General features: G+C 38.2%; 1 protein-coding gene across 1 annotated transcript in view; it reads right to left on the bottom strand.

The window, feature by feature from the left end:
- LOC132399810 (brefeldin A-inhibited guanine nucleotide-exchange protein 2-like) overlaps positions 1 to 19,000 on the bottom strand; it is a 139,276-nt gene that overhangs the window by 79,083 nt on the left and 41,193 nt on the right. Inside the window, exons 6-11 of the mRNA XM_059980584.1 lie at positions 18,342 to 18,603; positions 15,493 to 15,582; positions 10,870 to 11,036; positions 7,112 to 7,245; positions 1,481 to 1,715; positions 308 to 407 (exon numbers count right to left, since the gene is read on the bottom strand). Coding sequence (XP_059836567.1) covers positions 308 to 407; positions 1,481 to 1,715; positions 7,112 to 7,245; positions 10,870 to 11,036; positions 15,493 to 15,582; positions 18,342 to 18,603 — 988 coding nt within the window. The remainder of the gene's footprint in view (positions 1 to 307; positions 408 to 1,480; positions 1,716 to 7,111; positions 7,246 to 10,869; positions 11,037 to 15,492; positions 15,583 to 18,341; positions 18,604 to 19,000) is intronic.

The raw sequence follows: 19,000 nt of genomic DNA, 5'->3' as shown, positions 1-19,000 counted from the left end.
TGTCATTTTTGAAACATTCACTTTTCTCAAAGCAGTTTTATGATTTTCTTTCAAGTGAACAAATTCCAAATAATAGAAAGGGCAATTTTATTCCATACAGTGCACTGGGCCAATTGTCAACACTTCCAATATGAGGATGGTATGCATATAACAATAAAATTGAAGGGTAATGTTTAATGTTTCCTGATTATTAGATGTGAAAAAAATACAAAAAAATAAAGTCTTGAAATATTTTAAGATCTTAATCTTAACATATTAATCACAACCAAACTAGAACTCAAAGCTGGAAAGCATTGCAAGACATAACCTGCACAAATTCTAGTCAGCGTCTGAATGACCATCCATTTATGCTCAAAGGTACTTCTGGATGTCTCCAAAATATTCAGAAAAATCTCTTTAAAGAAAACCTGTACAATTGAAGAAAGCAGAAATCAATGCTTCTAGTTCCCAAAACTGTATACACCAATTTAACAACTAACATTTTTAAATGCTTAATTTAATAATTGATCCTACAATAGAGCAAAACATAATACACATGGCATGCAAAGAAACTCTGAAGTATTTAAATTCAGCATAATTTTCGAAAGGATCAAAATTTGCTGCAGCTCATTTTTCAAACAGAAGAATGAACAGCACTCGTTCTGCAAAGGTTTAATTCTAGAAGTTATATTAAAAGGTTAGCCAAATTTATTAGACATCAAAGTCAGTTAGATTGAAACCTCAAGAGATTCAATTGAATTGTGAATAAAGTTGGTAGGCAATTGCAAAATGGATCACAGCATCGCAACAAAAGCCACAAAGTAAATAACCTCCCTGAGCAAGTACAAAGATTAAGAGTTAACCTCACACTAAATTTTTCCCTCACGCAAGGAATAAAATACCTGTGTAGTTATATAACACCATGGACAATAACTTTAGCCTTCAAGTACTTATAAAACTCCAAGGTAATATGCAACATCAAATGAACCTATCACATACACATGACTGAATTCATGATATTTTGATAAATTTCCATTTACCCAGATTTTACCAGAGGTCCTGATTAATTAGTCTTCATAATTTCCTCCTTTCTTTTGGTTAGCATTATTAGAATTTGTTTCAATGCTTAAGAAAATTGGAGTATTTCCAATATAGATGCTGAATCAATTTGAAATTTCACATCCTCCTCAATGGTTTGACTCGGTGTTATAAAATTTAATTAAAATCAGTTCTTAATTTTATAGTGTCATCTTTAATAATCTGTTTAGTAGTTAGGCTGGTACAGGTGATCAGAAAATGCCAGATACCCAAATGAAGTTTTATGCTTTTGAATCCAACAATGTGCCACACAGGGAACTCTTTAGCAATTAGGTGATATTATAACTACTTAACAGCAGGAAAAAAACACTAAGATATGACAGTCATTTATTTTGACTTCACACAAACACGCTTGGAAGAGTTCACCCTTCCACCTTTAACATAACAGACAATGATGCCATACCTCGATCTGCATTTTCAGGTGGATCTTGAAGTGTGAAAGCAGAGTGAGAAAAATAGCAAGTGAGAGTTCAAAGACATCTGGCACACCAGACACTCCATTTTTGGACAGGGCCACACAAAGATACTGCTTAATTGCAGTGATAAACATATCATTCGTTTTGAAGACTGGACCAGCATTTTGAAGAACTGACAGAAGTAGTTGCAGTGAAATTATTTTTGACCGCAGCTCATGAGACCTTGAAAGTTTGAGGGGAAAAAAACATAATCCTGCATATTATGATTAAATATCAAACCAAAATCACATTATTTCACATTACTTAAGGCCAGTCTTAAAAATGCATGTAAGGCATCATTTTCCTGAATATGATTTTTTAAAGAAAGCATCTGTTTAATCAACAGATTCCCATTATTAGCATTAGTATGCACTCAGAATAAGCTTTGTGCCATCAAGTATGGTATTTAAACTATTTGTCATATTTTCCAAATTCAGAAATAATAGATGTAAAAGCTACATTTTTGAAGAAACCAGCTGGCTGGTCTCATATAGTCAGTAACAGAATATAACCCTAAAGGGTCAAATCATTTTGAAGACTACCTACAGTGCCTTGAAAAAGTATTTATCTCCCATAATTATTTTCACACTTTATTGTCTCATTTACTAAATTTAAAATATATTGAAGTAGGATACAAAACATTGTGCACCATGTCAAATCAAAAGAGAAATTCCAAAACCTGTCAACAATTTACCAAAAATTAAAAACCAAATTGTGACGCTGAAATAGTATACATCCCCTTTGTAATTACTACACTAACTTTCCTCAGGTGCGATACTCTACATTCCCTTATCAACAACACACCTAATATGTGGATGTAGAAAATTGGAGGATCACCTGTTTTCAATAAATTCGTAAGAATAAATACCCCATCTCTCTATAAGGTCCAATAGTAAGGTATATTTTCAACAGACGAGACCAAAATGAAGACAAAAATAGCATTCAAAACAAGCCAGGGAAATGATAATAGAGAATCATAAATCTGGACAAAACCATCTCCAAGGCATTGAACGTACGTCAAACCCTAATACATTCCACTGTGAAAAGTGGAAAAATAATGAAAACTCAGCCACACTGCCTAGGTTAGCTGCTCCTCTTAGTTTAGTCGATGGAAGTGAAGGGGCTTGTAAGAGAGGCTATTATACACAAGGTCGCTGTGAGGAAGCTGCAGAAGTCAGTGGCTGCAACTAGAGATGAGATTTGTGACTCCACAATTCCTCAGGCCTTGCACAAAAAGGGTATTTACGGAAGAGTGGCAACGACCTTCTGGTTTAAAATGGTGCTACTGAAGGCTAGCAACAACTTACTGGTAGTTTGAAAGGCAAGAAATTCGACTAAAACAACTCCTCTTCTCAATTATGGTAAGCTATCACTGCAAATAATGAAGAGGCAGAAGTAATTGGAAGGATGAGCAGCAGTGGTGGTGGGTTGCAAAGATGAAGCGTGACGTGTTGGAGATGGGGGGGGGGGGGCGGGTCGCAGATGAAGTGAGCAATTTAGAAAGTTGTCATCGAGGTGGAACAGTTTTGATGCCTAACCAACCCGGGTGCAATGCTGGTTTGCTATAAGCACCAAGCCAATTTGGAGAGGTTAAGAACTGCTTCGAGCTGGGTGGTGAGGTCTAAGCCCAGAGCATACTGCTGTGTCAGGGCCCCAATTCACTGTTTGGACACTGTAAACGCTGGCCCAGGTAGTCTTGAAAGGCAGGATGTTGGGACAGGAAGTGAAGGTTAGGTCGATTTCATGCTGAGGCTGGGAGACTGTGCCGGCTACTGTGCTTCAGGTCTGCAAGCTTCGTGGCGATTTACCTCGCTAATATGAATTGAGACCTGAAGCTTTGGACCTACTTCAGGCTGCTCTGAACCCAAGGACTCAAGTTGGATTGGAATGCTGTTGCTCACTTCTATTGTTTGCATGATGTGTTTTTTCTCTTTCTCTCTGCATTGGGTGTAGGTCTCTATTTTTTTATAATTGGTTTCTCATAGGTTTCTTTCTTTAATGCCGCCTGTAAACAGACAACTTTGTGTAATTTATATATACTTTGAATCTTTGGAAGAAGCCCTGGCTAAAAAAAAACAGTATATATCCTTGCCCAAAAAGACTTGGCAAAGAGCCACTTAGAAGTCTTGTGATCAGATGAAAGTGGAACATTTGGCCTCAACATTGAGCAGTACATATGGCATAAATCTAATACTATGCATCAGCTAGGTAACATCAACCCTACTGTAAAGTATGGTGGTGGACACATCATGTATGGGAATGCTTTTTATCAGCAGAGACTGAAAATTTGGTTAGGATTGAAAGGAAGAGGAATGCTGCTAAATCCAGAGAAGTCCTAGATAAAAACCTGCTAGTCTTTGCCAGAAAGCTTAAACTGGGGAGGAAGTTAAGTCTTTCAGCAGGACTATAACCTCAAGCACACTGCCAGAGCAACCATGAAGGTATTTCAAAAGAAAGTTCATGTCCTTGAGTGGCCCAGTCAGAGTCTTAACCTGATCGAACATCTCTTTTAAAACCTCAAGAGTGCTGTCCAATGCCCCTCCACAACTAACGGGCACAACTTGAACAATTTTGCAAGGAGTGGGCAAATCTTGCTCCACCATGTCATGCAGAGCTAAAGGAGACTTATCCAAAAATACTACTGGCTGTAAGAGCTGCAAGGGGTGGTTCAACTAAGTACTGAGCAAAGGGGGATGAATAATTTTGAACTGCTGACATTTCAGTTTTTGAAATTTTAGTTTTTCCTAATTTGTGGACTCTACTATTTTTTGGGATCTACTGTGAAAAAAAAGAGGACGTGATCCACAAATAAAAAAATCTCAGTTAAATTGATCAAAATCCCTGGTTGTAATACACACTTATGTGAACAAAGGGTTGGGGGGTGAACACTTTTACTTGGCACTGTATATGGTTCAAAGGCCTATAAAGTAACCAAAAATTGGTTCATGAAGTGCTAGAATATTACACCTACAACAGGTGGAAAAGAATTTGACATATCTGCTTTTCCTTCTAATACCTTGTAAAATTTAAAGTTTGTAGAAAATGTAAATAGTGGTACAGCATACAAATAATCATGCTGAAAGATCAAACTTCCAGCTTCTCAGATTTCTCCCCTTAATATATGACTTTTACCTTTAGCCCCTTCCTTTTCACTTTCTTTATTCTCCCTCTCCCTTCATAACTCTTGGCTTTCCACCCTTCACCCCAGCTCTCCAGATGCTAACTTCAAGCAAAGGCAAGAAGATATGGAATAGAACATTATAGAGAGTGTGCAAGGAATGGTGACAAGAAACAATGTGGGCAATATAGCTAACACCAGGAAATCTGCAGATGCTGGAAATTCAAACAACACACAAAATGCTGGTGGAACACAGCAGGCCAGGCAGCATCTATAAGGAGAAGCACTGTCGACGTTTCAGGCCGTGACCCTTCGTCAGGACTAACTGAAAGGAGAGATACTAAGAGATTTGAAAGTAGGAGGGGGGAGGGGGAAATACGAAATGATAGGAGAAGACCGTACATCTTTCCACATCCCAAATGCACTCAAGTTCTAGGTGTGGGTAACAAAGCTTAGTCTTCCATTCTCTTAACCTCTGTATAATTAGACCTCTCAAAGACTCTACTCCATTGCAAGCATGCAGCTGCTGGGGTGAAATGCTACTGCAGACTACAAGAATATCTGCACAAGTAATTTGTTTCCTCCTCAGAATTGGAACAGAAAGATATAATACTAAAATGAGGGTCGAAAAAGAGAAACAGAAGGCCTAAGAACTTAAGATATAGGGAATGAAAACACAAAGTTAAATGAGGTAAAGGCATAAGAAAATAATGAAACACCCAAAGAGGAAAACAACAAAAGAACAATCTACAGTCCTGTTCAGATGAAGGACCTTCAAACTAAAACATTAACTCCATTTCTCTTTTCACAGATAAAACTTGACCTGCCAAGGACTTCCTGCATTTTTTTTTTAATTGAAAACATTCCAATACAGAGGGTTTGTTAATTGTTATCATGAACGTTTGAAAGTCATCCATGCATAAATAGCAGGGTATGGAATGTACATATGTAATATTGGGTGTCAAATTATTTGTGAATCAAAGAAAATATTACCTTGCAACACAAACAAAATGCAAATTCAAATGGTGGATTCTGGTTGCTTGGCCCACATTGGGACCAGTGCATTTTGACTCATTTAAGCAGCGGCCCCAATTAGGCAAAATTTCTTGGAAATAGTTGTAGAGAAGACAAATTATAGCACCATTTAACTGAGTAACAAATTATGCAATTAAGTGAAATACAGAACAAATTCAAATACTACCGATGCTACTACAGTACCATTAATCTGTATTAGTTCCTGATAGTTAGGAAGAGGAATTCATCTAGTGTATGCTGGCATGTTCTTTTGATTAACTGTAAATGAACAAAATCAGCAGACACCAAATGCAGATAATGGACTGCCTTCATACAATTGCATTCTCCAAACCTTCATTTTCATTGTAACATTCAAGATAGTTGTTGATACCTTCAAATACTGCTGAACTAATGAAACAGTTTCATTTTCACCCTCAGCTGCTTCTGGCATCTCCAAGCCTAAGTGCTTAAACCCACAGTGACCAAAAACAGCTCTGAATTGTCCTCAGCAGGCCAGGCAGCATTTATAGGGAGAAGCGCTGTTGACGTTTCAGGCCGAGACCCTTAATGTCGACAGCACTTCTCCCTATAGATGCTGCCTGGCCTGCTGTGTTCCACTGGCATTTTGTGTGTGGTGGTGTTTGAATTTCCAGCATCTGCAGATTTCATCGTGTTTGCACTCTGAATTGTCCTCTATTTCTCACTATCAGTGACAAAAATCATGGCTTTTTGAACTCAAACACACACAGCTGGTACTATTTTAAAATGTGTTTGCTCTTAGCATGTAGTATTCAACAGCCACACAAATGCACATGACTGATGTCAGTTAGAAGCAGTTTGGCAACAGTCTCTTGTCTGTTGAGCAGCATGATGTCCCAAATAAATGAAGGGCATCTCAGATATTTTCTCAAATAGTTTTTGTTCTTTAAGAGTTGTCCCAAATAAGCTACTGCCCTGATTAACTGATGGACCAGTTAACTGGAATCTACTGTACTCAGTAAGCAATACCGACAAACAAAGGTTAAAGTAAAATTTCAAAACTAAATTCACTGCTAGTTGGAATAATTTAAGAGGACTTGACTGATTCACTCAAGCCTTACTAGAGTCTAAATCTCAAATTGTACCATTAATGTAAATGGCAAGATATGATATATTTGCATGAACCAACTTAACCCAACAACTACATGACCCATGATGAATTTCAATGAGGAACTCCCAACAACATTAGCAATTTTTTTTGGTTCTTTCAAAAATTGGAGATGAAGGGGAACAATTTTGCAGTATTGTAGACAAATGGAACTCAAGACTGTTCTCACAAACATCCATATAACCATCAATTATTTCTCTACTATTTCCCCCATCAATTTTGCGAAATAAGTCTGTTTGTAAAGTACACAATACTTTATTTCATATTACTATTTTTTCCAACATTAGGTCAATGACTTACTTTGGATCAGGAGGTCCATCACTTAATGGCTTCATAGAAAGCTTGCAAAGTGATCTGAAAACCAAAAATGCATCTTTCTGCAAAACGTGGGAAAATTTAGCATTGACAGGTGGCGGCACTAAAGCTTCAGTTTCCTTGAACCAAAAGGAAAAAGTGATGTGTTAATACAACTGCTTTAGTTAGATTACTCAATTGTCCCTTATCATGTTTTTTTAAATAGCCAGTAACTTCACACTTTCTTCCTGACCAAGAAGGAAAAATCTTCAAAAGTTAAGAATCAGAATAAAATCAACCATTAAAATAGACACATGAAAGTCTGCTAAAGCTAGAAATCCGAAGGAACATATGCAAAATGCTGCAGGAACTCAGGTCAGGTAACATCTATGGAAATGAATAAATAGTGGATGCTTAGAGGCAATTCAATGTGACAGAACTGAGGTAAGGTTAGGCAGCGGGCCTGTCACTGAGAGTGAGAAAGACCCGAGGTTCTACTGATTTAAGCCACGGGCTGAATTGGAAAGGTTGGGTACAGGCCGAATCGAGGCAGCGGGCTCCAGGCCCCAGAGAGTATTGAAGCAACAGAAGTGGATGTTTGGATGATGATTCAGGCATTGGGCTTGATTGAAAAGGTCAGAGCATCGGGGCCTGAAACGAGGGGTGAGTCAGTTCAGCCTGCACTGAACTAAAGGTCGGGACAGACTCTGTGGACTTCAGTTCATAATACTATTTGCTTGTGTTTATTGTTTGCATGATTTGTTTTTCTTCAGTACACTGGGTGTTTGACTTTAAAAAAAAAATTTCTTTGTATCATGGCTGTCTGTTAGGAGATAAATCTCAAGGTTGCATAATATATACATTGATAATAAGTGCATTTTGAACTTTGACTTTTTGGGCAAAGAACCTTTGAGGACAAAATAGACATTGTAAGATATTGAAATACTGCTATTTAAAATTTCAATGGCAAAACTTCTTTAATATTTTGAGAATGGAGATGTAAAAGAAAAGGAACAAGCCTTATATAGTTTCAGTGAAGATTTTAAACATGGTCAGGAGCAATAGCGTGAACTAAAATTACACTGTCTTCTAATTTGACTTTGGCCTAAATAAATTTTAACATAAAACTGTAAATGGACAACTTATCACAAAATATCCAGGCAATAAATAACACTAAATAGTCCATCCATGCCAAAAATATATTGATCTAGATTTAAGCTCAGCATACACCGCAGCATTGCTGAAAAAATGCTCAATTAATGACTATCAAAAACTGTATTATCTGAAGTTTACAATTAGGTAGCAAAATGATGGAAACACTCAGCAGGCCAGGCAGCGTCTGTGGAAAGAGAAACTGAAGCTGACAATTCAGGATGAAGACCCTTCACCAGATCCGGGAAAAGAGAAAATGGGTGGGGATGGATGAATAAAACAAACAACATAGCTTGCTGATGAAATTTAGCTGAGAAAGAAAACACAAAGGAATGTAAAATCCATCAAACATAAAGCTACAGGGAATGCAAGCAGATCTAGCCAAACTCAAAGAAAAACTGAATCAATATTACAAATTGCTATATTCAAGACTACAGAAGATATAATAAGAAACTTTTCCTCATTTTATCTATGCAAGATGCCAAAGGCAGATAGGTCAAATGGGATGAAAGAGGATGAAATTAGCAAACAGGATGCAGCAGTTTAAACAGCACACAATGATGAGATTATAAACTTGTCTTTGAACTTATGTAAATTTAAATGGAATATGATCATGAGAAGACCAGGCGAGTCTGAAAGGCAAAATGGGATCAAGTATCAAGTTCTAATACCACTTAAGACAGGATCCTGATAAGCGTGATACTCAAAGTTCAAAAATGAACCCATCAGCTTATTCAGTAAAACTTCTACAATGACTAAGATTGACTAGAAATTATATAGCAATTGCAGATGTTAAAAAAAAAAATCAAATATTTGAATCTGCCACTAACAAAAGTGCATCCCATCTTGTAAAGACTGGAAAGCAATTTCTAGTTTTTGGAAAATTCTTGATAGGAATCTCATGGTTGAAATGCTTACATGTGCAAACTGCAACTGCTCAGCTTAAACAAAAGGATCCATAGGATTTAATTAACTCCAAACTTATTCATGTTCACTTTCCCCATACCAAAACTCCAAATACATAGATTTACATTTGACTAGAGTCTCATATCAGTGCAAGTGACCAATTGTGAATAAGACTTGGGCAATGCACTCATAAAAGTAAAAAAGAACAATTTTATCAGAGTCGACCATTATTTATAGAGGATATCTTTTACCTTAAGAAAACTGCCCATTCATGACACCACCCTCCCCGTTCTTGATTTCTATCTCCACCTTTGGAGTCAAATTATCAACCAACATCTTCTATAAACCTACCGATTTCCACTGTTCTCTTGACTATCCCTCCTTGCACTCTGTCTTCTGTAAAAAAGCTATTCCATTTTCTCTGCTCCTTCATCTCTGCCTGATCTATTCCTGGGATACGGCTTTCCTTTCCAACATCAGAGATTTCCTCATCCTTCAAAGAACAGGTTTCCCTTCCTCCACCATTGATGCTGCTCTCACCCACATCTCCTCTATTTCTTGAGCATCCTCGCTCACCCCATCTTTCCGCTGCCTTAACAGTGATCAACGTCCTTACCTACCACCTCACGAACCTCTGCCTCTAACATATTATTCTCCTCGACTTCCACCAAATGGAACCTACCAAATCTATCTTTAACTCCCCTCCCCTCTCTCGACTTCCTGCAGTGATTGCTCCCTGCATGATTCCCTTGTCCATTCGTCCCTCCCCACTCATCTCCCTCCCGGCACTTATCCCTGTAAGTAGCCAAAGTGCTACACCTCCTGCCTTACCTTTATTCAGGGCCCCAAACAGTCCTTTCAAGTGAGGCAACATTTTATCTGTGAATCTGCTGGAGTTGCCTATTGTGTCTGGTGCTCCCAATGCCACCTTCTCTACGTTGATGAGACTCGCTGTAAATTGGGGGACTACCTCTGTTTCATCAGCAAAAGCGGAACTTCCCGGTGGCCAAACATTATTCCCATTCCCTTCTCCTGTGCCACAATGAGGCCACCTTCAGGGCGGAGGAGCAACACCTTTTATTCCGTCTGGATAGCCTCCAACCTGGTGGCATAAATATCAGTTTCTCCTCCTGGTAAAATAATTTTCCTCTCCCTCTCCCCTCATCTTCTATTCCCCAAACTGGACTGGTGCCTCTTCTCACCTGCCTATCACTTCCCCTGGGTCCCCTCCTCCTTTCCTTTCACCTACGGGCCACTCTGCTTTCCTTTTCGATTCCATCCTCTCCAGCCATTTACTTTTCCTACCCACCTGGCTTCACCTATCGCTTTCTTGTTATCCTCCTTCTCCTCCCACCACTTCTTTATTCTGATGCTTTCCTCCCTTCCTTTCCAATCCGAAATAAGGTCTCAGCCTAAAACATTTGACTGTTTATTCATTTGCATAGATGCTGCCTGACCTTCCGAGTTCCACAAGCATTTTGTGTGTTTTGCTTTCCTATTTCTCCGCCAGTTGTATCAAATAACATTTTCTCCCTCCCTAGTTCAGGCCAAAATGAAGCAAAGTTATACTTGCATTTTTTTTTGGTCAATTATTATACCAGACAGAACTACATCTCTAGCAAAGAAACTATAAAAACGACACTTTGAAATTCTCCAAAAAGAGGTTGCTTTGGATTCTAATGAGAAACAATTCTTAAGTTATTTACCTGGACATCACAATCGGGTACAGATTTTCTAACAGTTACTGAACTGCTATCATGCACTTGAAGTGATTCTTCAGGGATACCATTAGGTTGCAGGTGTTCATTGCATTCTACAGCTACTTGATTTTGTGATGTCATCTCTGGAGTTCCATCAGTTTTTAATTCTGTCTCTTGAACAAGAAAACATGCAGCTTCTTCAACAACTGATAAATAATTGTAAACACAAAGTACACTGCAGGTGCTGTGGTCAAATCAAGACGTACAAACAAGCTGGATGAACTCAGCAGGTCGGGCAGCATCCGTTGAAATGAGCAGTCAACGTTTTGGGCCGAGACCCTTCGTCAGGACTCACGTGTTCATCATGTGCTCTGACGAAGGGTCTTGGCCCGAAATGTTGACTGCTCATTTCAACAGATGCTGCCCGACCTGTTGCGTTCAACCAGCTTGAGAAATCATTGTGCTTGCCAGGGAAATAATGAGGATGGCAGAACTAAGAGTCAAATTAATGGCCAAGCAGCAAGAAGGCTACTGAAATAAAGATATTAATTTATTTATTGAGATACAACATGGAATAGACCCTTCTGGCACTTTGAGCCATACTGCCCAGCAATCTCCGATTTAATCCCAGCCTAATCACTGGACAATTTACAATGACCAATTACCCTACCAACCAGTGTGTTTTTGGACTGTGGAAGGAACCTGGAGCACCCAGAGGAAACCCGTAGGGCCACAGTGAGAACATACAAACACCGCATCATCTGTACTGTAAAACATTGTGCTAACCATTATGCTAACGTGCCACGTCCAATCAAAAGCAGAAGAAAGTAAATTCTAGTATTTAAGATTTAAATGCAGATCTTACATAATAATACTGGATTATTGCAAAACACACAACCTCATTAGCTCTTTAATTCCTATGAAGGAAACCTGCTATTGTCACCTAATATGTGATTCCACATTAAAAAAAACTTTGATCTCGTCCCACATGGTAGTCTAGTCTGGAAGATTAGACTACAGGGGAACCAAGATGAACTAGCGAACTGAATACAAAATTGGAGTGGCAGAAGGAGACATAGTAGCAGTGGAGAATTGTTTTTCAGACTACAGGGCTGAAACCAGAAGGGTGTCAGAAAGATAGATGCTAGATAAACTGTGTCTTGCCAAAAGGTTCTGGCCCAAAATGTCAACTGTACTTCCCTTCCCCCCACCCCCCCCCCCCCCCCCAATAGATGCTGCCTGGCCTGCTGAGTTCCTCCAGCATTTTGTGTGTGTTGCTTGAATTTCCAGCATCTGCAGATTTCCTCGTGTTTGCCAAATAAAACTACATATACTTTTTATTGTAATTTATAAAGAATTATATTAGAGTCCTGCAAAGTATTGTGCAGCAGAGAGCAGGGGCACAGGTACATAGCTCTCAGAAAGTGGTGACACAGGCAGAAAGGGTGTTGTAGGCAGTGCTTGCTATGCTTGCCTTTTGCACAATACTGTACATGGATAAAAAAATGGTTTAGAGGGATATGAATAAAATGCAACCAAATGGGACCTGGTCAGTTTGATATCTTAGCAGCATAGACGAGATGGTATAGTGGCTCCCATGTTGTATATGACAGCTTGGTTCATTCAATTAATCATTGAAATAGTGCAGAAATCTTTACGTTCAAGATGAATTAGAAATAGGCAAGAAATATTAACATGAAGAGTAGCCACAACTTAAGAAAAATGTTCCAGATTAATTGAAAATATCAAAGCAGATTATTGCCAATATTGAAAATGCGAAATAAACAGGAAATGCTAGAACTATTCAGCAGTTCAGGCAGCAAATGTGAAGAGAAACAGAATTAACATTTCAAAAACCTTTGATCAAAATGCTGCCTAAAAAACAGATCAATGATGTGAAAAGTCAACATTGTTCTTTCCATAGTCTGGGTGACTTGATGAACACCAAACTGTTTTACATTTATTTTGAAAAACGGTCCCAATTAAATATTAGGCAAATATGTTTCCTTGTACAATCTGTGAGTAAATGTTTGCTGAACTCTTGTAATATATCCATTTGTCAGCAACTAGTGCAGACAAATTAACTCGTTTGAGCACCTGACTGTTTAGACAGCTCCAAACCAAGTTAATGAAAACACAAAAATTACATTGATCTATTGAAAACAATCATTTACTAAAGGCCTATTACTCTCCATTTCCTTTGCTTATTCAGATCCATTTCTGGTTTTAAGCTGATCAGTTAAAGATAGTGGAGAGTGTCTGTTACTTAAAAGCTAATTTAAATCTGCAAAATAAAAGAGCAACCTGCGTGCTTGTGGAAAATATACTTAACTAGGAAAATAGCTCAGGATTCTGTATTGACAGGAAACAAATTGGTCTTAGACCATAAGACATGAGGGCAGAATTAGCCATTCAGTCCATTGAGTCTGCTCTGTCATTCAACCATGGCTAATTTATTTTTCCTCTCAACCCCATTCTCCTTCTTTCACCTAGTAATCTTTAATGACTTTACTAATCAAGGTCAATCAATCTGCACTTTAAATATATCCATTAACTTGGCATCCAAGTTATCTGTGACAGTTAGTTTGCCAGATTCATCACCCTTTGGCTAAAATAATTCCCCATCTGTTCTAAGGGGATATCCTTGTATTCTGCATTTGTTCCCTCTGATCCTAGACTCGCTATTGGAAGCATCATTTCCACATCCACTCTATCTAGGCATTTCAATATTCGATAGGTTTAAATTTTTCTAAACCAGTGAGTACAAGCCCAGAGTCAACAAATGCTCTTATGTTAGCCCTTTCATTCCTGGAATGATTCATACAAATCTACTCTGAACCTTCTCCAATGCCATATCCTTTCTTAGATATGGGACCCAAAACTGTTCATAATACTCAGAATGTTGTCTGACCAATGCCTTATAAAGCCTCAGCTTTACATCCTTGCTTTTCTATTCTAGTCCTCTTGAAATGAATACTAAAATTACATTTGCGTTCCTTACTACTGATTCAATCCACAAGTTAAACTTTATGGAATTCTGCACTAGTGATCCCAAATCCCTTTGCAATCCAGTTAGAAATTCATCTTTGCCTTTATTCCTTCAATCGAAGAGTATTACCATATACTTTCCTGCACTGCCACTGCACTATCTGCCACTATGCCCATTTCCCTGATCTTTCCAAGTCCTTCTGCAGATTCCCTGCTCAACAGTAACTGTGCCATCTGCAACATCCACATCATTATTATATAACATGAAAAGCACTGGACCCAATACAGACCCCTCTGGAACACCACTAGTTCCCAGAAGCCAACCAAAAAAGGTCCCTTTATTCACACTCTTTCCTTCTGCCAGATATTTAATCTTCTGTCCATGCTGGTATCTTTCTTGTAATAGCATGTGTTCTGAACTTAAGTACCCTCATGTGCAGCATCTAGTCAAAGACATTCTGAAAATTACAGTAAACAACATCTATCGACTCTCCTTTATTATCCTGCCTGTTACTTCCCAAAACAACTCCAACAGACATGTAAAGGCAATATTTTCCCTTAAGGAAACCATGCTGATTTCAGTCTGTTTCATCGTGTGCCTCCCACGTGCCAAGACCTCATTCTCAATAATGGACTCCAACATCCTCCCAATGACTTGTATCAGGATAACTGGCTTATAATTTCCTGTCTTTTGCTTCACTCCCTTTTTCAAGTGTGGAGATACATTTGTGATTTTCCATTCCTCAACTTTTCCAGAATCGTGATTTTTTTTACTATTTCAAGACTCAAGATTATTTGTCATTTCTGAATACCTAAGTGTTAAGGAGAACAAAATGACTACTACTCCAGCTTTGAAAAACAAAAGCACCATTATTGGGAGCCAGAGAAGCCGCTACATCTCTGTACACTACAACCTCTTCAGCTACCTCTTTCAAAACTCCAGGGTATAGTCCATCTGTTCCAGGTGACTTATCTACCTTCAGACCCTTCAGCTTACCAAGCAACTTTACCTTACTAATAATGACTACACTCACTTTTGCCTTCCTGGTGCTCAAATTTCCAGCATGGTGCTGGTGCTGTCCACAGTGAATACTGATGCAAAATACCTATTCAGTTTTGTAATGCTAATTTATCCTTATTACTCCCACTCCAGCATTATTATCCAGCAATCTGATGTCCACCCTTGCCTCTCTTTTACTATTTGAAAAAGCTTTTGATAGCCTCTTCGAAAGCTTACCTTCATATTTTATCTTTTCTCCACATATTGCTTTTTAGTTGCTTTCCTTTGGTTTTCAAAAGCTTCCCAAATTTGTTGCTATATTGTATGTCCTTTCTTTCATACTGTCTTTGACTTCCCTTGTCAGCCACAGTTGCTTCATCCTCTTTAGAACACTTATCCTTCTTTGAGCAAACCGATCCTGCATCTTCTAAGTTACTGCAGAAGCTCCAGCTATTGCTTCTCTACCCTCATGCCTGCTGGTATCCGCTTCCAATCAAATTTGACAGATCTACTCAAATGTATCTGTAGTTACCTTTTTATGATTCTACTTTACGAACTTTGTACACGTACTGCACAGCTGTAGATCTATTGATATCATCCACAGCACCAAGCTAAATTAATTTCAAGATGTCTTGGACTACCTTTCGTCACGATGGCCACCATTTCCTCCAATATTTGTCCCACGATCTCCTCCACATTCACATTTTCTTCATGATTTTCACTCAAAATGCCTAAAGTTAGACAATAAAATTAGAGTATGCAATAACAAAAACTTTGGCTGAAACAAAATACATAGCTTACTTTAGTTCACAAAAGTATAATAGTATTGAAATTTTGAAGTGACACACAAATTAAAAACAAGGATACTACTCCATGTAATTTATCTACATGTACAAATGTACACCAAGTAAAAGGTGCTGTGTTTTGGAAATCAAACAGGGATAGGACCCCAGGGAATGTTGATTGATAGAAAGACTTGGGAGTTCCAATCTGCACAGGTAGAAACGGTGTTGAAGACATATGGCATGCTTGCGTTCAGAGATAGGAAAATAGAATATAGAATTTGGGTGTTACATTGAAACATTACAAAACCTTGCTAAGACTGCACTTCATGTATTGCATGCAGTTCAGGAAGAATGTTGCTACACTGGAGAAAGTGCAGAGGAGATTCACCAGCATGATGCCTGGATTGGATGACTTGATATAGGGACAGAGTGGATATGCTGGATTCGCTTCTCTTTGAGTGAAGAATGAGGGGGGAACCTGATAGAAGTGTATACAGTAAAATAAAAGGCACAGGCACTTTAGGTAGAAGTTTCACAAACAAGAGAGCACAGATGTAAAGTAAAAGGATTTTTAAAAGAGATTTGAGGGGAATGTTTTATTTTAAATATTATTTATATACACGTACATACAATGTGTTGGAAATAGACACAATAACTACATTTAATAAATATTCAGATAAGCACTGAATTAAGCAAAGTATCAAAGGATGTGGCCCTAACTTAAACAAATGGGAACAAGGTATATCGGCAAATAAGGGCCATTTTCTGTGCCATACAACTATGACTCTGAACAAATGATAGCACCAGAAAAAGTTTCACATATATCAAACAATGCTTAGCTATTAAATCTGTTAATGCTCCTCAGGAGCTAATAACAGGCCTAGGCTAAATAAACATAATTTTGGGCTGAACAGCGCCGGCAAAAATCAAGAATAGCTATAAGCAATGTTTCCTCCAAGGTGCGCATGCGCACACATCTTTTGCTACCAGTGCACAAAGGAATTTGAACTGCACATGAAAGGTTGTCACCCTCCATCTTGTTGGCATGTTAAGTATATTTTACAATTGTACACAATCACATTTCCTTTTCTGGTTTTTAATGCAGATGGCGTGGACAACATGGAGTTTGTGATGATTTGTCTACAGATTTTAGACCAGGCTTATTTATACTGCTGTTTTTATGCTTAGAATAGCTTCAAGTTTACTCCCATTTAAAAATTCAGGGCGCACATGTTGTCGTCACTGGGCAAAAAATTGCACAGCACAAGATTTTTGCACACACTGGTCATTACAAATTAGAGGGAACATCGGCTATAAACTAATAAGGCTATGTTAAAACTCAACAGTTTGTCCTGAAACAACCATGCAGATAATATGGACAAAAAAAAACAAAAAACCACACCAACATTTCTACTTCCTCAGAAGGCAAAAGGAAATTTTGCATGTCCCCATAGACCATCACCAAATTTTATAGTTGCACCATAGTAGCATACTGTCTATTTTCATCACACCTTAGTGTGGCAACTACCCTGTTCGACATTAAAAAATGTAGTGCTGTGGATACACCTCATTCCATCACGAAGGCCAGCCTCACCTCCACTGACTGGCATCTTTCTCAAGCCAGTGGAAAACGTAGAACAACTATTGAAAAGACCCTTGCACTTCAGTCATTCTCTCTTCTACCCCACTTCCATTGGTCAGAAGATTTTAAACCTTGAACACCTACACAGCCAAGCCCATAGACAGCTTCCATATTGTCACTGTATGACTCATGAATGAACTTCTTGTACATAAAGTTTAACTTGATCTCCCAATCTACTTCACTGTGGGCCTTGCACCTTGGTGTCTACCTGCACTAGACAAACAGTATATTCTGCATTTTGTTATTGCTTTTCTCATGTGCTACGTCGGCGTACTGATGTTGTGAAATGATCAGTACAGATGACATGCAGAACTGTTTCTTTTACTACATCTCAGTACATATGACAAAAATAAACCAGTTCAAGTCAACCCAAGGACAACCAACCTTGGGAAAATACTGTGCCACAAATTTGCTCCAAAGAAAATTAAAATGGAGCCGAGTATTTTTAATTCAAACACATCTGTGCTTATTGATCATGTCCTTAAGGCCTGACTATTAAACTTCATCCATAATTTTTCTTACAGAACTTTAAAATTAATATAGCAGTCATAAACCAGTGATTTGGCTTACTAACAATTGAGGCTCTAACTATGACAAATAGGAAATATTAAAGTCTATCCAAAGATAAAAATTATAACTGACATGATTAACGTTAACAGAAAATCAAGGAATATTGCTACTTAAATAATAGTGCATAGATTTGAAGCACGTCATTATTGGCCACACTAGTTTATTCCTGAAGCGTAATGATTACAAACTTTACATGCATATTGCAAATCGTAACTTCCATCTCAGTTTCTGCTGCAAACTTAAATTGGCAATACCATGTTCAAAGGAAAGTGCATCTTTCATGCTAAAATGATTACTTTCAAAAGTGTTTTATTTCCTTGGGAACTATAAGTATATAAAATGATACTGAACTACTCAAGAGATGTTTAGTCAAGATAGGGTCTTCGTAGTCATCCTCACCTATAACTAGATTTTGTTGCTCAGTAGATCTCAAAGTCTGAGATGGGCCCAAATTATAGTTTCTAAAGCAAAACAAATGAATAAATATCAACACCTGCAGCATCAAAAAATTGTTCAGACTCCACATCATCTTCTTTACGAACTGTCATTGTTTCATTTTCTATTTCTACACATTCAATTTGTGTTTTCTCTTGCATCGTATTTATTTGGTCTGCTTCATTTTCAGAGGCCGTCATTTTGGTCGAACACTCTTCTATCTGATTGAGTTGTGGAGAACCATCCAAACTGTGTGTTCCAGATGATGGACGGAGATTATGTTGTTGCCTGTTTTTCTCAAGGTCTTTTGCCTCTTGTACCTTTAAAATATAACACAGTCAACATTCAGTCAGATAACCACTGGAGGATCATTTTCCAAGACATGTTGAAACAATCATTCCGGCAGAAGAAAACTTTTTCCACAAAGAACAATGATAAAAAAAAAAGCATCAGTGATGGCACTGTGCTTACCATTGTCCCACTACATGCCTTGTGGCACTTCAGATGGCAACCTTGCCATTTCCATAGCATTTGTCTGTTGTTTTTTTTAAACAAGGCTGAGTTATTAGCTTGATGCTCAAACCAGCAAGGATGGTAAGTGTGCAAGGAGACAAATGGATTTGAACCCAGGACTCCTCAGCTCGAAGTCTGGTGCAGACGTCACTAAACCATTGGCCAGCACTGTACTTGATAGAGTTGGGTAATTAAGCAACTTTT

The sequence above is a fragment of the Hypanus sabinus genome, chromosome 9 (assembly GCF_030144855.1).
Source record: "Hypanus sabinus isolate sHypSab1 chromosome 9, sHypSab1.hap1, whole genome shotgun sequence".
Taxonomy (NCBI): Eukaryota; Metazoa; Chordata; class Chondrichthyes; order Myliobatiformes; family Dasyatidae; genus Hypanus; species Hypanus sabinus.
The sequence above is the reverse complement of the archived record's forward strand: the minus strand, read 5'-3'. Positions and strand labels throughout refer to the sequence as shown.